Consider the following 15,231-nt stretch of genomic DNA (forward strand, 5'->3'; position numbering starts at 1 on the left):
TAAAAAAAATTAATTGTGATATGAATTACTTTTTTATTATTAAAATTTGAATTAATGATGATATAAGTTATCATTTTAGCTGTAATAAAATTAATTATAATATAAACTAATATCATGATTGATTTGATTACTATTAATAAATGATTCTAACTACTATTAAAAATGATAAATTATCCCTTAATTTATTTAATTTGAATGTTAAAAAAATTATGTTGTGCAGCAATTAATTTGATTACTTTTAAAAATTAACTTATATTTATAATTATTTAAAAACCATAAAAAATATATAACTGAAATATATTTGAAATATATTTTCATTGTGTTAAAGGGGTGAAAAAAATAAATAAAGGAAACATAATTTCATTGATAAAATATAGAGCGGAAATACAATAAGATTTTTTTAATTGTCCCAAGTATTATTCAACGTAATCATGATTTACATATTTATTGATTCAAATCGGGTTTATGAGAAAAGGGTATTTTTGGAATAATGTTTTTTTATAAAGCCTACCCAACCAAGGTTTACTTTTAAACCAGGTCGTCTCCTCTTATATATATAGCCTACATATTGTTCCTTCTTGCACGGTAGCAACGCTGTTTTGTAGCCGTTGTCTGCCTTCAAAATAAAACAAAAACTACTCATTTCCCACAACACAACCTTCACTCACGGTATTCTATTTCTTCTCTAAACTTTTCCTTATTTTTTGTAGAAAATCTGTGCTGGATTGATCTTACTTCCTGTGTTTTTTTTTCCTCTCTTATCATCTTCAATAGTTTTTTGGTCCGGATTCTTCTGCCGTCTATTCTGAAGCGTGGTTTTTAAAGCATATGCCTTTATAGTCAAGTGATTCCTCTTGTTTCTGGCATAGAATAAAGTGATTCCACTCAAACCAGTTTAATTCATTTTATCTTTTTTTCAATATCTTTTCAAGTTACTTGCATGCCCTTTTGCTTCCTATGTTGAGAGAGTTGAATGATTTGAAATTTGAGTATGTAATTAATGGTTATTTGTGTGGTTCTGTAATAACATATAAGTACTTTGCCTTGTGTAGCCACTCCAAAAGAACACAATGAGCGCTGCTTCTTTTCTATTCTCCTGCTCTATGCATGTGGGTGTGTCTCATCCCAAAGTGGCTGCAAAATCCTCTCCATGCGGTTTGCTCAATCAGCCATGGAATCATTTAAAGTCAAAAACACCATTTGGGCATTCAGGAGTTTTGGAAAAATCTAAACTTTCACAAAAAGGTGATGAGATTCTGTGGAGGGCAGGGGCCCTTCAAGTGGAAAGTGCACCCTCATTCTCCATGGGGCAAAAATTTCACCTTCACGATGTGATTGAGGCTCAGCAATTTGACAGAGAGACTCTCAATGCCATATTTGAAGTTGCAAGGAGCATGGAGAGCATTGAAAGCAAGTCATCTAGGAGCCAAATGCTAAAGGGTTACCTCATGGCTACTTTGTTTTATGAGCCATCCACTAGAACTAGGCTTTCATTTGAGTCTGCCATGAAAAGATTGGGTGGGGATGTTCTCACAACTGAGAATGCAAGGGAGTTTTCATCTGCTGCTAAAGGAGAGACGCTTGAAGGTATGCCCTTCAAAGTTTTGTTAGTACTTAGTGGGTTCATTTCATTGTTATTCTATCTAAAATTAGAGTTTCATGGAACTATACTTCTTGTAGATACAATAAGAACGGTTGAAGGTTACTCTGATATAATTGTGATGAGGCACTTTGAAAGTGGTGCTGCCAAAAGAGCAGCAACAACTGCTAGCATTCCTGTAATCAATGCAGGGGATGGCCCTGGACAGCATCCCTCACAGGTATGAGGAATTAGCCACAATAATTACAGTTTAGAAATCTGATGCTTCACAGAGAATGTCAAATAGATATTATCATAGGATGATTTATTTTTCAAAGTAATCTTGAGTCTGTTACTCTGAGCTACAGCATGCATGTATAGAGTACATTTTGACTGCAGAGATTGTGCCATTTCATTTTCATTTGTGGCGTTTGCCACCTTTTTGTTAAAGCCATGAATTAGCATTGAACTATGATAGATAAGCTTTTGCTGCTGAGCAATTTTGTGGAAGCATAACTATAAATAGCGTGCCTTGTCACGTGTCATGGTCCTTGTGGACATGGTTTTTCACATCTGAATTGCAGTTACTAACTGTAGATTTTGCATCATTTGTTGATTTGACCTGATTTGTTCCCTGCCAGACATATTTCCAAACACAGGGAAAAATCAGTTAACAAGTCTGTTTCCAAGACTTGCTACTCCCAATCAAAATTCTTAAGGTTACTGTGTATTCCACTGCCACAGAAACTTTAAAACAAACCCCCTTATTCTGCTGATGCCATCTCATGAATTTGAAACAGAAAGGGCCAAGTTCTCCATATAATTTCTGAGGAGAAGTTGATTGGGTAGAGGAGAAAATTGCATTGCACCTTTCTGTTTCTTGGGGAAAAGAAATTTATTTTCAATCAACCAAAATTGCATCGGATATACAAAATAAGGGTTAGAAGCCAAAAACCAATTGAAGTATGAATCTAAATGCACAGTTCCATTTTTCTATTGAAATGCTTGACATCAAGGATTTGAGATGGTAACTTCCTGGGTATATCTTAAGTACACACCAGTTCTCTAGCCATTTGTAACAACATATCATGGACTTTTCCATCTGAGAGTTCCTTCTAGTATACTTTATTCTTTAGGTACATACCTTCTTATATATTTTACTAGTTTACTAGTTTGTTTACACTTGGCAAGGTGATTCCATGTTAGTTGGGAATTTTTGTGACTTTTTATTTATTGCTCTTGTATTCTATTGTATTATATAATTTGAGTGGTAAATGGATGATACTTTTTTTTTTGTTTAAAAACTCTTTCTTTTTCAAACTGCTCAGGCACTGCTAGATGTTTATACCATTGAAAGAGAGATAGGGAAACTGGACGGAATTAGAGTTGGGCTTGTGGGAGACCTTGCTAATGGGAGAACAGTTCGCTCACTTGCATACTTACTAGCCAAGTATCAGGACGTGAAAATTTATTTTGTCTCTCCTAACGTGGTTAAAATGAAGGTAATTGTTGCAAATACTAGTCACGATTTCATGAACAGGATAAGATGTTGGGAAGTTACAGGACAAAATGAGTTATGGAATTTTTTCTTTTCATAGGATGACATAAAAGACTATCTGACATCAAAGGGAGTGGAGTGGGAAGAAAGTGCTGATTTGATGGAAGTGGCTTCTAAGTGCAATGTGGTTTATCAAACTCGCATTCAGAAAGAAAGATTTGGAGAGAAAATTGAACTTTATGAGGAGGCAAGAGGCAAGTATATTGTAAATCAAGATGTTTTAAATGTGATGCAAAAACATGCCGTGGTTATGCACCCTCTTCCAAGACTTGATGAGGTAAGCCCATATTATTGCCATGTTATGTGATATATGTGCTCCCGATACGAATGCAAGCATTAAGATTAAATAAACTAAAATTGGTCCCTTAATTTCAAGCAGATTACGGTGGATGTTGATAGTGATCCAAGAGCTGCTTACTTTCGGCAGGCAAAGAATGGTCTATATATTAGGATGGCTCTCTTAAAGGTATTGCTTCTTGGTTGGTAAGGATGCATTCACTTTTCAAAGTGAATGGGATGATCTAATGTCAAAAAAATTTAGTTGTTTTCTTTGTTTCCTTTCCTTGCATTTTAGCATGTATCTACTGTGTGTCCAAATGCAGTTTTTCTATTTGTAGGCGTCACAAATACAGTGAGAGAGGGAGAAATAAAATTTTCTTTTTGAGTAAAATTTCCTTGAAATGCAAGTTTTTTCCACCTCAGTGCAAGCTACAGTCACTAAGTTATAATAATATAAAGAACCAAAATTATTATAACGAGGAAGTTTCTAACATCCACATAACCTTGGTAGTTTTCCATAACAAGAAACCGGACCATGTTGCATGTGTCCCACGGAATAATCTGCATATCATCAAATTATGGATTCAACTTTGCTTGCACCGTCTAATTCTACTCATATAATGAGAAGTTGAAACTCTGGAAGGCAAATGCACAATCTGCAAACTAACAAAGTAGTCTTCGTTTGAATGATCCACGTATCATTTATTTTCTTAACCCCATTTTATGAGACCCACCAAATCCTGCATAATTGTTTGTTTTTACAAATGTAACCATGCAAACGTTCTTATGCTGCGTTTTGACTTGGTTGCCTTATGATAGACGTCTCTTTTCTTGAGCAAGTACCTATATTATAGAATTTAATAGTTATGCATTGTTATTGTAAAATCTTCTACACTAACATCTAATCGATAGTATATTTTTTTTAAATAATTCCTATAAAAGTTAACAAATTTATTATATACAGTATTTTGTATTTAGTGATTGGATGATAATGTGTCAGAATATTGGGTTTGGATTAGAAGTAAAAGAGAAACACAATAGAAAAGGGAAAAAATGAGAAAGAAATCGTTTGGGTTATATAAATTGAGAAACATAAGAAAAGGAAAAAATGAGAAAGAAAGTAAAGGAAAAAATAAAATAATTGTATAAATTGTATCAATTTAAAAATAAATTTAACTTGAAAACTTTAAACTTTTTATTATATTATTTATTCTTTCACACAAAATTTATTATTTTTTATCTTGTAAAAAATTATTTAATTTTAATAAATAAATAGAGCAAATACAATAAAAATTTCCCTCGTATTTCATGACAACGTAGGAGAGAAATGTTTTTATACACGAGACCCATAAAATATCTTCCTATTTCTCCTACCCAATAAATGTTGAAACTTGAGACTTTTTTTTTATTGTGAATGACGAGGGCACCGAGACTAGATAAAATTAAAACCGGCGAGGAAAAAGAGTTGAAGATACATCTGCTAGAACAAACCTTTGAAATAAAAGACGAAACAAAATCAAAAACCTTGCATTGTCTATATAAAGTCAAACCATAACTAGCAAGTCGATCCCTTGGAACATGGGACAAGGCAAAAACTTGCGTTCAAACTCTCAAAAGAAGTGTGAATGTGTGATCTTTCTTTGTATTTATTAAATTTAATTAAAATTACAAATCAATAAGTTAACCTACCCAATTTATCAAGAAAGTTGGATAAAGCTAACAAAATATGCTAGGCCCGAAGTGGCCCACTCTGATTCGACATTTCTTTTAGACCTTGTTGTACTGTACTGACCCAAAAAAGAAAGACCTTGTACTGTATTTTTTATACTTTTCTCAGCAAACATCATTTGATCAAGTAACCATTATTGGCAACTGTGTAGTGACAACGTGAATAACCTGTGGTTTTTTAAACTCTACCCAATGCAAAGAAACAAGTAAAAATGAATACGCTACAATGTTTCTATAACAATTCAAGAACAAGAATAAAATCACTAGACTACAAAAAAAGAAACGTGAATGTTATAAATGGAAAAATGAAATCAGCATCACTAATATAAATAGAGAGAAATAATTCCAAGCCAGCAGTATAACTTGAAAAAAGCAATATTTCTACACAGCAAAACGTGTCTGCTAATATGTAGGGAACTTAGGGTCCACATTGTGGGCCCAAGACTCTAGGCCACCAACAATATCCTTGGCAGAAATGAAACCCATTTTGTGTAGATACTGAACAGCCCTTTGAGAATCATTTCCCCTTCTGCATACTACATACAACTGTGCACTTGATCCAGAAACTACACCACCTTCCTCTTCCTCTTTCTTCAAAGCTGATGATACTTCAGGCAGCCTAGCCTCTAATGTTGAGAGTGGAATGTTCAGAGACTTTGGTAGAGATACAATCTTGAAATGGTGAGCTGGTCTAACATCAACCAGCACGTGTGGTTCCTTCTTAAGAATTACTTCACTGTACTCCTTGCTGCTGATTCTTGATTCACTGGGAAGTAGATTTAATTTCAAAGGAGGCTGCATATAAATGGAATGGAATGCATTAATGACGTTGAAAATCTCAAAATAATATATACTGGGAGACAATTTTGTAGTCTTTTGGGAGGAATTTTATCTTCAGCAATCTCATCCAGTACAAAGTGCAAATGAAAAATATAAACAACTAAACCTGAAACAATTTCATCTAAATACAAAGGAGGTGAAAGGCAAGTATAAAAGAAACCATACCACACGCAAGGGAGTCTGAGTGAACTTCTCATAATCAAATTCTCGGAATTGCTGCTGGGTAAATGTTGCATTTTCTCCACAAGCTTCACACTGCATAGACCTTCCTCTAATTTTGACCTGTGCAATAAAAAAGTATAATCAGTAACTAATAAATAAGATCTTGCTATGGTATCATGATTAAAAAACCATAATATAAATTTTTTTTACTTTGAGACAGCATAATTACAAATATGATTTGGAACAGTATATATTACAAATATGATAAGTAATTTGTTATTAGAATTTATAAAGAAAATGATCAGTCTGCATGACAGTTATTATTGGTGACAGAAAAATTAGTGTGAATACGAGAATCAGATAGTAATGTCAATCAATTCCTCTAAGGAAGCATCCTTACTAGGAACACCTTTATCCTAATAGTTACAATACCACTAGGATACAAAACCCTAACTTTGCATCCAAGTAATTTATCGAAATAAAATCCTAATTTATAAGAAATCATAAATATTCAAACAATTATTTGATCCCCACTTGTAAAATCCTAATAGACATTGGAGTTTTTAACATACAATACGAATCCGTCCAGACAATGCATCCAAGATAAGCATCCTTCCTGAGAGTGGTTCACCAACAGAAGCTGCAATCTTAATAGCCTCAAGAGCTTGGAGACAGCCAATTATGCCAGGAACTGAAAATGATCAGAGCAAATGTCAGAAAAACAGAACAAAAAATACAACGGTACTAATGAGAAGTAATGCAAGTTGAACAATAAATATTCACAATCATTGACATGGATGATAAAAAGTCTAGCATTCAGTAATCACAGTTTAGCTAGATGAATTATAAATGAAACAAATTAAATAATCCAAACCAATTGAATTTTTATATAATAAGTCCTACTAAAGAGTACACTCTCCAGTAAACAATAAGAAATTGCAATATGCCTTGCATCCTAATTACGTATTATTCTTATTTAACCTCTTGACCCTTTGATTCCCCATTTTAAATTTTCTTCTTACTATGGTATAGTAACATAATAACATTCATGAGATTAGGCAAACTTTTAAGCCAAGCTGCGAACCAGTGAATCTACAAAAACCTCCTTTTCAGCTAAAAATATGGCTTAAATATAGTGATACTTCCATGTTTATAGAGACAACTTGGGCAAAAGGAATCAAAAAATCAGACTCATTTTTTGTTGTCGCCAATAATATAGTATATATTACTACAAGTCCATGACTGAACTTCGAAATGAACACACGAGATCAAAAGAATTTAGTCTTATGGTTGGCATTGTTCAAGTAAATGTCGCCCAAACTAGCAATGAGAACTTCTCATTGAGAAGTAAAACTGATGCAGTTCACAAAAACAGTAGAAATTACCTACTCCTAGAACTCCACCCTCAGCACAACTTTGGCATGCTGTTCTAGGTGGTGGAGTTGGAAAGAGGCACCGATAGCAAGGACCACCATTGTAATTGTAGACAGTAAGCTGCAGCATAAGTTTCCGTAGTTAATCCTCAAATTATGTGATATAATCAAGTACGCGGGAGTACTTGTCGAGCTCCATGAAGCATTAGTTAACTTAAATGCTAGAAAAACAAATATTTAGACATATACCTGCCCTTCCAATCCCAATGCAGCACCTGATACAAGAGGCTGCATCAAAGGAAAACAATTAATATAAAAAACTCCAAAAGTAAGTTTTCCCATAAACCATATTATGTACATAAGTATAAAAAATAAGACAAACATAAGAATAAAAAACGAAAATTGTTTAACTGAAAGAAATATAAGAAACCCATATAATTGTAACTTTTCAAATTTATAAAAATTTGATGCCTAGTGGGAGTAATTGCACAAAGATTTTGGAGATAATAACTCATATGGCACATACACACTGAAATTATTTTTAGGTATTATACACAGAAGCATGTATAACTTCCTTTTTGTTGAATTAATGTGGATATCTTATGCATTGATGAACCAAAACATTGAAAATAATCCTGACTTAGAAAGTGTATTCATGGAGGAACCAAAAAATTAAAGCAACAAGTGAAAAGGCCCATGCGGCATCAATTCAAATGGTCATAATTTGTCCATAGATCAAAACATTAAGATTTACCTTTCCAAGGACCACACAGCAATCACTGATCAAGTACCGGGTAGGAGCATTATCTGTTGCATCTACTATTATATCATATCTACCAAATTCACATAATTCAGAAGGGGAAAAAAAGTCAGTGGTAATACTCAAATTGAAATGAAAAAGGTAAGCATAGAAGAAAGAGGCCTTGAGCAAAAAGAAAGATCAATCTTGTTATTAAAATTATACTTGCTGAGAAGTTCCAAAGCGTTGGAAGTCCGCAGAGCTTCTTCATGTTCCACAACTTGAATAGTGGAGTTGATCCTAATATTCAAAATATCTTAGTTCCGAGAACAATGATGATACAATATTACAAACATTTCAAAAAGAAAATTTCTCATGTGGGATTATTTTCAGTTTGTCCACAAATATTGATGTGATGATAGTAGGTGAGAGAGCAACATACGAGCGACAAGCAGCAGCAGCAGATTTCACTTTCGGCTTACCAACATATGCTTCCGTGTGGATAACCTGAAACAAAGCACAAACTTGTCCAAATTAATAACAATAGTGAAGTTAATAATAATAATAATAATAATAATAATAAATCAGTAAATCAACACAAACACAGAAGCAAGGCACACATCAACAAATAGTACTTGCAAAGGTTGAAACACCCAAAGGCTGATGCCAGACACAAACACATGAACAATACACAAAGTACACGCTGCACCTGCTATGCCAAAAGAGGGTGGGAAGGTAAAACAGAAAATACAATACCTGTCTGTGCATATTATTCAGCTCAACCACGTCATGATCAATAACTCCCAAGCGCCCTGAGTATAGTTTTTAAAATGTAAGCTTCAAGAAGCAAATAGACTAAGGTCCTATTTGGCAGGAGCAGAAAATACGAAAGTAAAATAAATTAAGTATCTTCCCTAAATTAAAATCAACTTAGCACTTATCTTTCACAGAAACTCTTTGGCCTAACTTCCCCTAAAGCTTAAGTCCATAAGATGATTTTAACTTATGAGAGAAAGTGAATTCATTTTACTTTACTATTTCTTCACTTAAAAGTGTTTATGAAAAAGTTTATCCAAACGAAGCCTTAGAAGTGTCTACATTACCAACACCAGAAGCTGCAAAGTATAACAATGCAGGAGCACCCAATCCTCCAGCTCCCACAACTAAAATTGAAGACTTCAACAGATTTGCCTGCCCTGCACTCCACAAACACAAGAAGGTGGGAAAGTTTAAGACAAAAAAACAAAAATAAAATTTGCAGATAAGGGCTACTTGTCTAATGTCTATTTTTCCCACTGAAAAGAATACAGTTAATACTTAAACACACACGTGCAATGAATATGAATCTTCCTTCATAGTCAATTTAAACGTAATTAGGTTTATGTTGCATGAATGATAATTAAGTGTAGAAGAGAAGAAGACCTTGAACACCAAAGGAAGGAAGCACAAGGTGGCGACTGTATCTGTGAATCATGTCCTGCGTCAATCCGTTGGGTGGTGCGGCGTCGTTTTGGAGATTAATCTCTCTGAGTTGAGCTTCAAGCGCAGAGATTTTCTGCTCAATTATGGTCTTTTCGTCCTTCAGCGAATCCAGTTCCCGAACAATCTCCGACGCCGACATGGCAACGCAACGAACAAACTATCTATCCTCTGCTATGTGTTGTTGACTTTAGCTTCAAAGCCTAACACCAAACTAAACCAGGGTTTTCTAGTCCAACATTACTGTTTTTCTTTCAACAAAATAAGTGTGCTTCCTTCCAATGAAAAAACTAGTATTAATTATGTGATAAAATCTACCTGATGTTTTCATATGGTTATTAAAAAGTTGTTTTAACTTAATAACATTTCATTCAAAAAACTTCATTATTATTTTAGGGTGTTATAAGAAAATATTTTTTTTATGCTAAAATGATTAATAAAGGCGTGAATAGATTATATTTTTTATTTTGATATTAACATTTCTTTTACTTTTATAATAACTAATCTTTGAATAAAGAATACTCCTATTTTAAATATATAAAAGACCTATTACATAAGAATCAAATTTTTAAAATATTTTTATTATTACATCTTAAATATTTTAAATTTATCATAAAACAATATCATTATCGTTATCGTTATAATATATATATATATATATATATAATAAAATTTAAAATTTGTCAAAATATAAAATATCACGAATTTGTAGAAAAATAAATTTGAAAATTCATTATTTATTAGGTTACAAAAATTTGAAATTATAATTGTAATAAAAAATGTTTTTAAAATGCCAAAATAATTTAAATCCTTAATGAAAAACTTGATGAATTTTGTAAGATAATGTAATATTTTTATAATAAATTATGCATCAAGTCTGTCTATGTTTTCATAAATTTCCCTACTTTAATTTTTAAGAAAATATTAATCTTATGTTAGTTAAAATAATATATTCAATTAGTTAAGTAATCTCATTTTTTTAGCAAGTATTCTCATGTTATAAGCAAGAAAAAAAATCTTCTTTTGTTAAATTAAAAATAATAATTTCACTCTAATAATTTAAATGTTAATGCAGTTAATGTAGTTTTAAGAAAATTATTCATTCCCATGATTCAAGTATAAATTCCCTTAATTTAGTAAATTTCCATCCAAGAGTTTGATTTAAAAATAAAGTTTTTCACTAGATTAAAAAAATTTAAATTGTAATTATAATAAAATAATTTTTAAAGATATTCATCTCATAACATATTCAATAGATTAAATTTCTATTTATATTAATTATGATTAAAATAAATAAAAAATGCTTTCACCCCATAGATTAAATGATAATGTAGTTTTAGATAAATTATATGTTCCAGTGATTTAAGTGTAACTCCTTAATTAATTTAATTTGTTGTTGTTAGAGTTACGATGGCTTAGTGGTATACAGCCCCATACTCAAGTTCTAATAAAATTAACTTGTTGGAGAAACTTAATTATTTTACCTTTTTATTTTTATTCAAGACATATTAATAATAATTACACATTAATAATTCATTAAAACTTTCAAACTTATTAATAAGATTTTAAAAACTAACAAAGACTCAAAATCCTTAAGGATAAAATCGATAAACATTTGACATCAATGATATGCTAAAAAAAATACATTTATTTTATTTTCTAATGTGATATTTTATTTAAAAAAAAATCAAATTCATAAATACCCATTAATGACACTATTGAAACCGGTTATCTTTCACTCAATACCAGCATGTATTTAAAACTTATTTTATATTAAATGCCCCCACTAATTAATATGATTCAACAAATTCATTTTTTAAATCAATTCATTAAAAAATAAAAATGTTACCGTTTTTTTCCCAATAATTACAAAGAAAGAGCGTGAAATATATTTCCCAACGAGAGAAGAGAGAAAGAAAGTGAGAAAACCCTTAATTGAGAAAATGAGAAAAGTAAGAATAAATTAAAGATTATAGTTGTGATCACATATACATTAATTTTAACTTTCAAAAGTTAATTTTGTTTTAAATAAAATAAATTAGTTTTGATAAAAAAATATTATTCAGATATATTGATAAAAAAAAATTGAACACCTATTTTTGAATTATGAAAGTATTTTTGTCAACATACACTATAAAAAATTTATTATAAAGGTACCTCATAAAAAGATGAGTTTGAAAACTTACAGTGTTATGTGTTATGTGTTAGATGTCATATCTTATCATTTCATTCAATCAATCATTGATTAAAGTTTATTAAAAATAAAAAATTAAGAGAAAAATAACGCATAAAACTTATCAAAAGATTTATAATTTTTAATAAATTTTAATTAATCATAAAAAATATATTATTAACCTTTCTCTTATTTTAATATAGGAATTGATATTAAATGTTAACGTTAATCATTAAAGTGAAATTATAATTTAATTATTATTGTGACAAGTGTAATTGAGTTTAGTTAGTGATTGATGGAGATTTTTCTTTTGGTATAAATCATCATTATTAAGTGGGAAAGACGGCAGATTCATTGGATTAGCATTACGTCATTAATTAAGAAAGGGCAATGCATGGATATCTGGATTGGGTTCAGGTGCAATGTTGTCCTTTTTGTTTTTTATTTAAACACCACCATAGTGCTTTGCTTTAATAGTCTCAACCCAAATTATATTAACGGGTCTCTATCCATCAAACAAACATCTGCATATATAGAGAGAGAGAAGAACCATGGCTGGTGGTCGGTTCCAATCTCTTCTCCATGCCACTTCAAGATCCTCCTTGGTAAAGTCTAGCAGTAGCAGGCCATTCTTCAACAACATTATGGTATCCGTTTTATTTTTATTTCCTTTTTAAATCTCTCTTCTTTTCTTTTTCTTTTTCCTTTTTTTTCACTCCTGTGCCAAATTATTCTACTTCATTTTGCTTCTCTGCTGTAGAGTTACTAATTTACATTAGATACTTTTATTCTTTTGTATGAATACCCCCCCCCCCCCCCCCCCCACCTAGAAAATTAAATTAGACTGATAAAAAGTGGAATTTTAATCATTTTCACATTCATTTTTCCTTTTGCTGGAAATAAGTTGCAATTAACTTTCGAATGTGCTTGACAAAGAAGAATTCGTGTATTTAATGGAAGGTTTTCATTTTTCTGCATAATCCAGTTCTTGAAAGTGGAAATCCAGACTTGAGAAATGGATTAAAACCCAGAAAAGGCTATGTTTAGATTAAAGTTGGAAAAGTATTTTTGTGAATTCCAACACATAAAATGAAAAGGGGAGAATTTGTTAATTTAAGTGTAAAAGCATATTTGAAATTTGAACTCTCTAATAAAATTAAATCGAAACATACACTCAGAGGGGGTTTGCTAAAAATGAAAATCTATTGATTGTATTATGTGTCGATAAATGTTACAGTGACCAGAAAATAGTGTATTATTTTTTGGGTTATTGAATGTATCAGAATTATGGGCAAGCGAGCAATGGAACTGGAAACCGTAGTAACCGTTTGATGGAAGAGAGGGCACCTTCCACAGCTGAAGAGTTCCAAAGAGTTGCAGAGGAAAAAGCCAAGGAAACCAAGGAAGAGGTGGCAAATCAGAATGTTGAAAAGTCATATGATGGTGCACAAGAAGAGGGTACTAAGGTTCAATCTGTCCAGAACAGCTACAAATAGCATCAATTGCCAAATTACAATGTAGAAACCTACTTTCTCAACTATGAGATCTCTATTCTATCTATGTAATAATAATAATAAGATTATTGTGTTATTTTCCTAGAGATCCCTTGTAACTTGTAAGCGTTTCTGCAGCAGCAGAAGAAACTAAACAATTTACCGGCTTCGGTCTTTTATTAATTATTACTCATATTATTAATTATTAATCATTCTTGCCCCATGTATATGTAACTATCATTTGAAGTCCTGGGTTTGGGGGATTAAACTCCGTCTCTATTTTAGCAGATTGGTTGAGTATGTTGACAATTTGAAATCCAATGTGGTTAATTGGTTGGTTGTTTCTACTAAAAAAAATTACCATCCCTGTTTATCATTTATTTGACACTTGAAAAAATATTTTTATTTATCTGTCAGAATAAAATTTAAAGATAATATTAATTACAATTTTTAAAATTATAGCTTATTAAAAGAGAAACGAAAATAATTGTATATGAAATGTAAAAGTGAAAAAAAGAAAAAGATATATTAAAAAAATACAGATAATTTTAGTATAAATGACAAGACTCTTTATTTTAAATTTGTGTATGGATTCGATAAACGTACTCTTCGTTTTTTATGTGTATGAGTGAAGGGAAAAAAAATAAGAAAAAAATTGTGATAAAGAAGGATATAGAAGAAAAAGTGAGTGCACGAATACAATTATTATTTGTGTATTATAATCTTAAATAATAGGGTGAAAAACAGAAAGTATAAATTTTAAATAGGTATGTTAGAAAAGAAAGAAAACCATTACCAAGTATCTTCAATGTATCAATAAAAAAAAATATGTCATAGTATTAAATATTTTTAATTACTTTTAAAAAAAGTATTAAATAAATTCTCTTCAAAGTAGTAAACGTTTTTTTTTTCCTGTTTTAAGACACCAGTAACAATTGCAAAAAAGAAAGGATGTGAGTCTTGGGAGTTTATTCTTTACATCATCACTAAGTTGGTGTATGTGTAATGTGTTGTGTCACAGCAGCGCAGAATCAGCAATTCTTTGTCTAATGTGGTTAGCTTTTCATTTGGTGTAAAAAAAAAGTAAAATTTGTGGCCATCTAAACACTTATTTTTTCCCTTTACGGTCCTATATATTTGTGAGGTAAGATGTGTCCTTACAGTGAAGGAAATGGCTGGAGGGTCCCTCCATTGAGTCTATGTTTTTGTCCCAACTCCTTCTCGTGGTTGGGAATGGGAGGTATCGTCCACTTTAAAATTGATTGGAATGAGAGACAACTCGACCTACTTTGGTACTTGTCTGGCAATATGCATTATTTTGGCACTTAGATCTATATCTTGTTATTCGCTTTATAGTGTATCGAATTTAAATTCATGTTAATAATAATTTTAATATTGATACCTTCATCTATTGGCTATTAATAAGATAATATCAGAATGGCAGATATGTTAATTCTGATCTTATCCTTAAATAAGTATAAGCATTAAGCTTACCATTTAATCTAATTTGATCTTATCCTAATAAATATGTTAATTTTGATCTGATCTTATCCTTTTTATTTATTTATTTTATTTTTACATCCCAATAAATTGTTAAAAGCTAAATATTAATAATTAATATTGATAATAAAATCTTTCCAGCATCGAATGAACAGATATCCTGAGCTTTGGAGACCTGGCTCCTGCCATGTCATGGCAGTTCCCCTCGCTTATGGCACCACCAAAATTAAAGTAGTGGGCCAAAAGTCAGGCCTGGCTACTCAAATTCAAAGAGACAATGAAAACCATATCCATTTATTCTCATTTTATTATCTTTTTTAGAAATAAA

General features: G+C 31.3%; 3 protein-coding genes across 5 annotated transcripts; 2 read left to right on the top strand and 1 right to left on the bottom strand.

The window, feature by feature from the left end:
* Positions 1-530: 530 nt before the first annotated feature.
* Positions 531-3,807, top strand: LOC100802354 (aspartate carbamoyltransferase 1, chloroplastic). Of its 3 annotated transcripts, none has more exons than XM_003519543.5 (6): positions 531-669; positions 1,053-1,587; positions 1,681-1,820; positions 2,908-3,081; positions 3,178-3,414; positions 3,517-3,807. In XM_003519543.5, the coding sequence occupies exons 2-6, from the start codon at positions 1,071-1,073 to the stop codon at positions 3,622-3,624; spliced, it is 1,176 nt and encodes a 391-aa protein (XP_003519591.1). In that variant the 5' UTR covers positions 531-669; positions 1,053-1,070; the 3' UTR covers positions 3,625-3,807. The 3 variants fall into 3 exon arrangements, with proteins under 3 accessions (XP_003519591.1, XP_040865524.1, XP_040865527.1); XM_041009593.1 differs by lacking the exon at positions 531-669 and adding an exon at positions 731-875; XM_041009590.1 differs by having other exon boundaries at positions 588-875; positions 1,053-1,820.
* Positions 3,808-5,351: 1,544 nt separating this feature from the next.
* On the bottom strand, positions 5,352-10,012 carry LOC100801820 (adenylyltransferase and sulfurtransferase MOCS3-like). The gene is made up of 11 exons (NM_001369335.1): positions 9,681-10,012; positions 9,362-9,454; positions 9,015-9,070; positions 8,701-8,765; positions 8,484-8,558; positions 8,274-8,352; positions 7,769-7,807; positions 7,532-7,640; positions 6,719-6,837; positions 6,150-6,266; positions 5,352-5,939 (listed from the first exon to the last, which is right to left on the bottom strand). Exons 1-11 carry the CDS (start codon positions 9,877-9,879, stop codon positions 5,547-5,549), a joined length of 1,344 nt encoding a protein of 447 aa, NP_001356264.1. The 5' UTR covers positions 9,880-10,012; the 3' UTR covers positions 5,352-5,546.
* A 2,373-nt stretch (positions 10,013-12,385) lies between these two features.
* LOC100527650 (uncharacterized) lies at positions 12,386-13,612 on the top strand. The gene is made up of 2 exons (NM_001248534.2): positions 12,386-12,557; positions 13,194-13,612. The coding sequence occupies exons 1-2, from the start codon at positions 12,462-12,464 to the stop codon at positions 13,404-13,406; spliced, it is 309 nt and encodes a 102-aa protein (NP_001235463.2). The 5' UTR covers positions 12,386-12,461; the 3' UTR covers positions 13,407-13,612.
* Positions 13,613-15,231: the final 1,619 nt, after the last annotated feature.

The sequence above is a fragment of the Glycine max genome, chromosome 2 (genome assembly GCF_000004515.6).
Source record: "Glycine max cultivar Williams 82 chromosome 2, Glycine_max_v4.0, whole genome shotgun sequence".
NCBI lineage: Eukaryota > Viridiplantae > Streptophyta > Magnoliopsida > Fabales > Fabaceae > Glycine > Glycine max.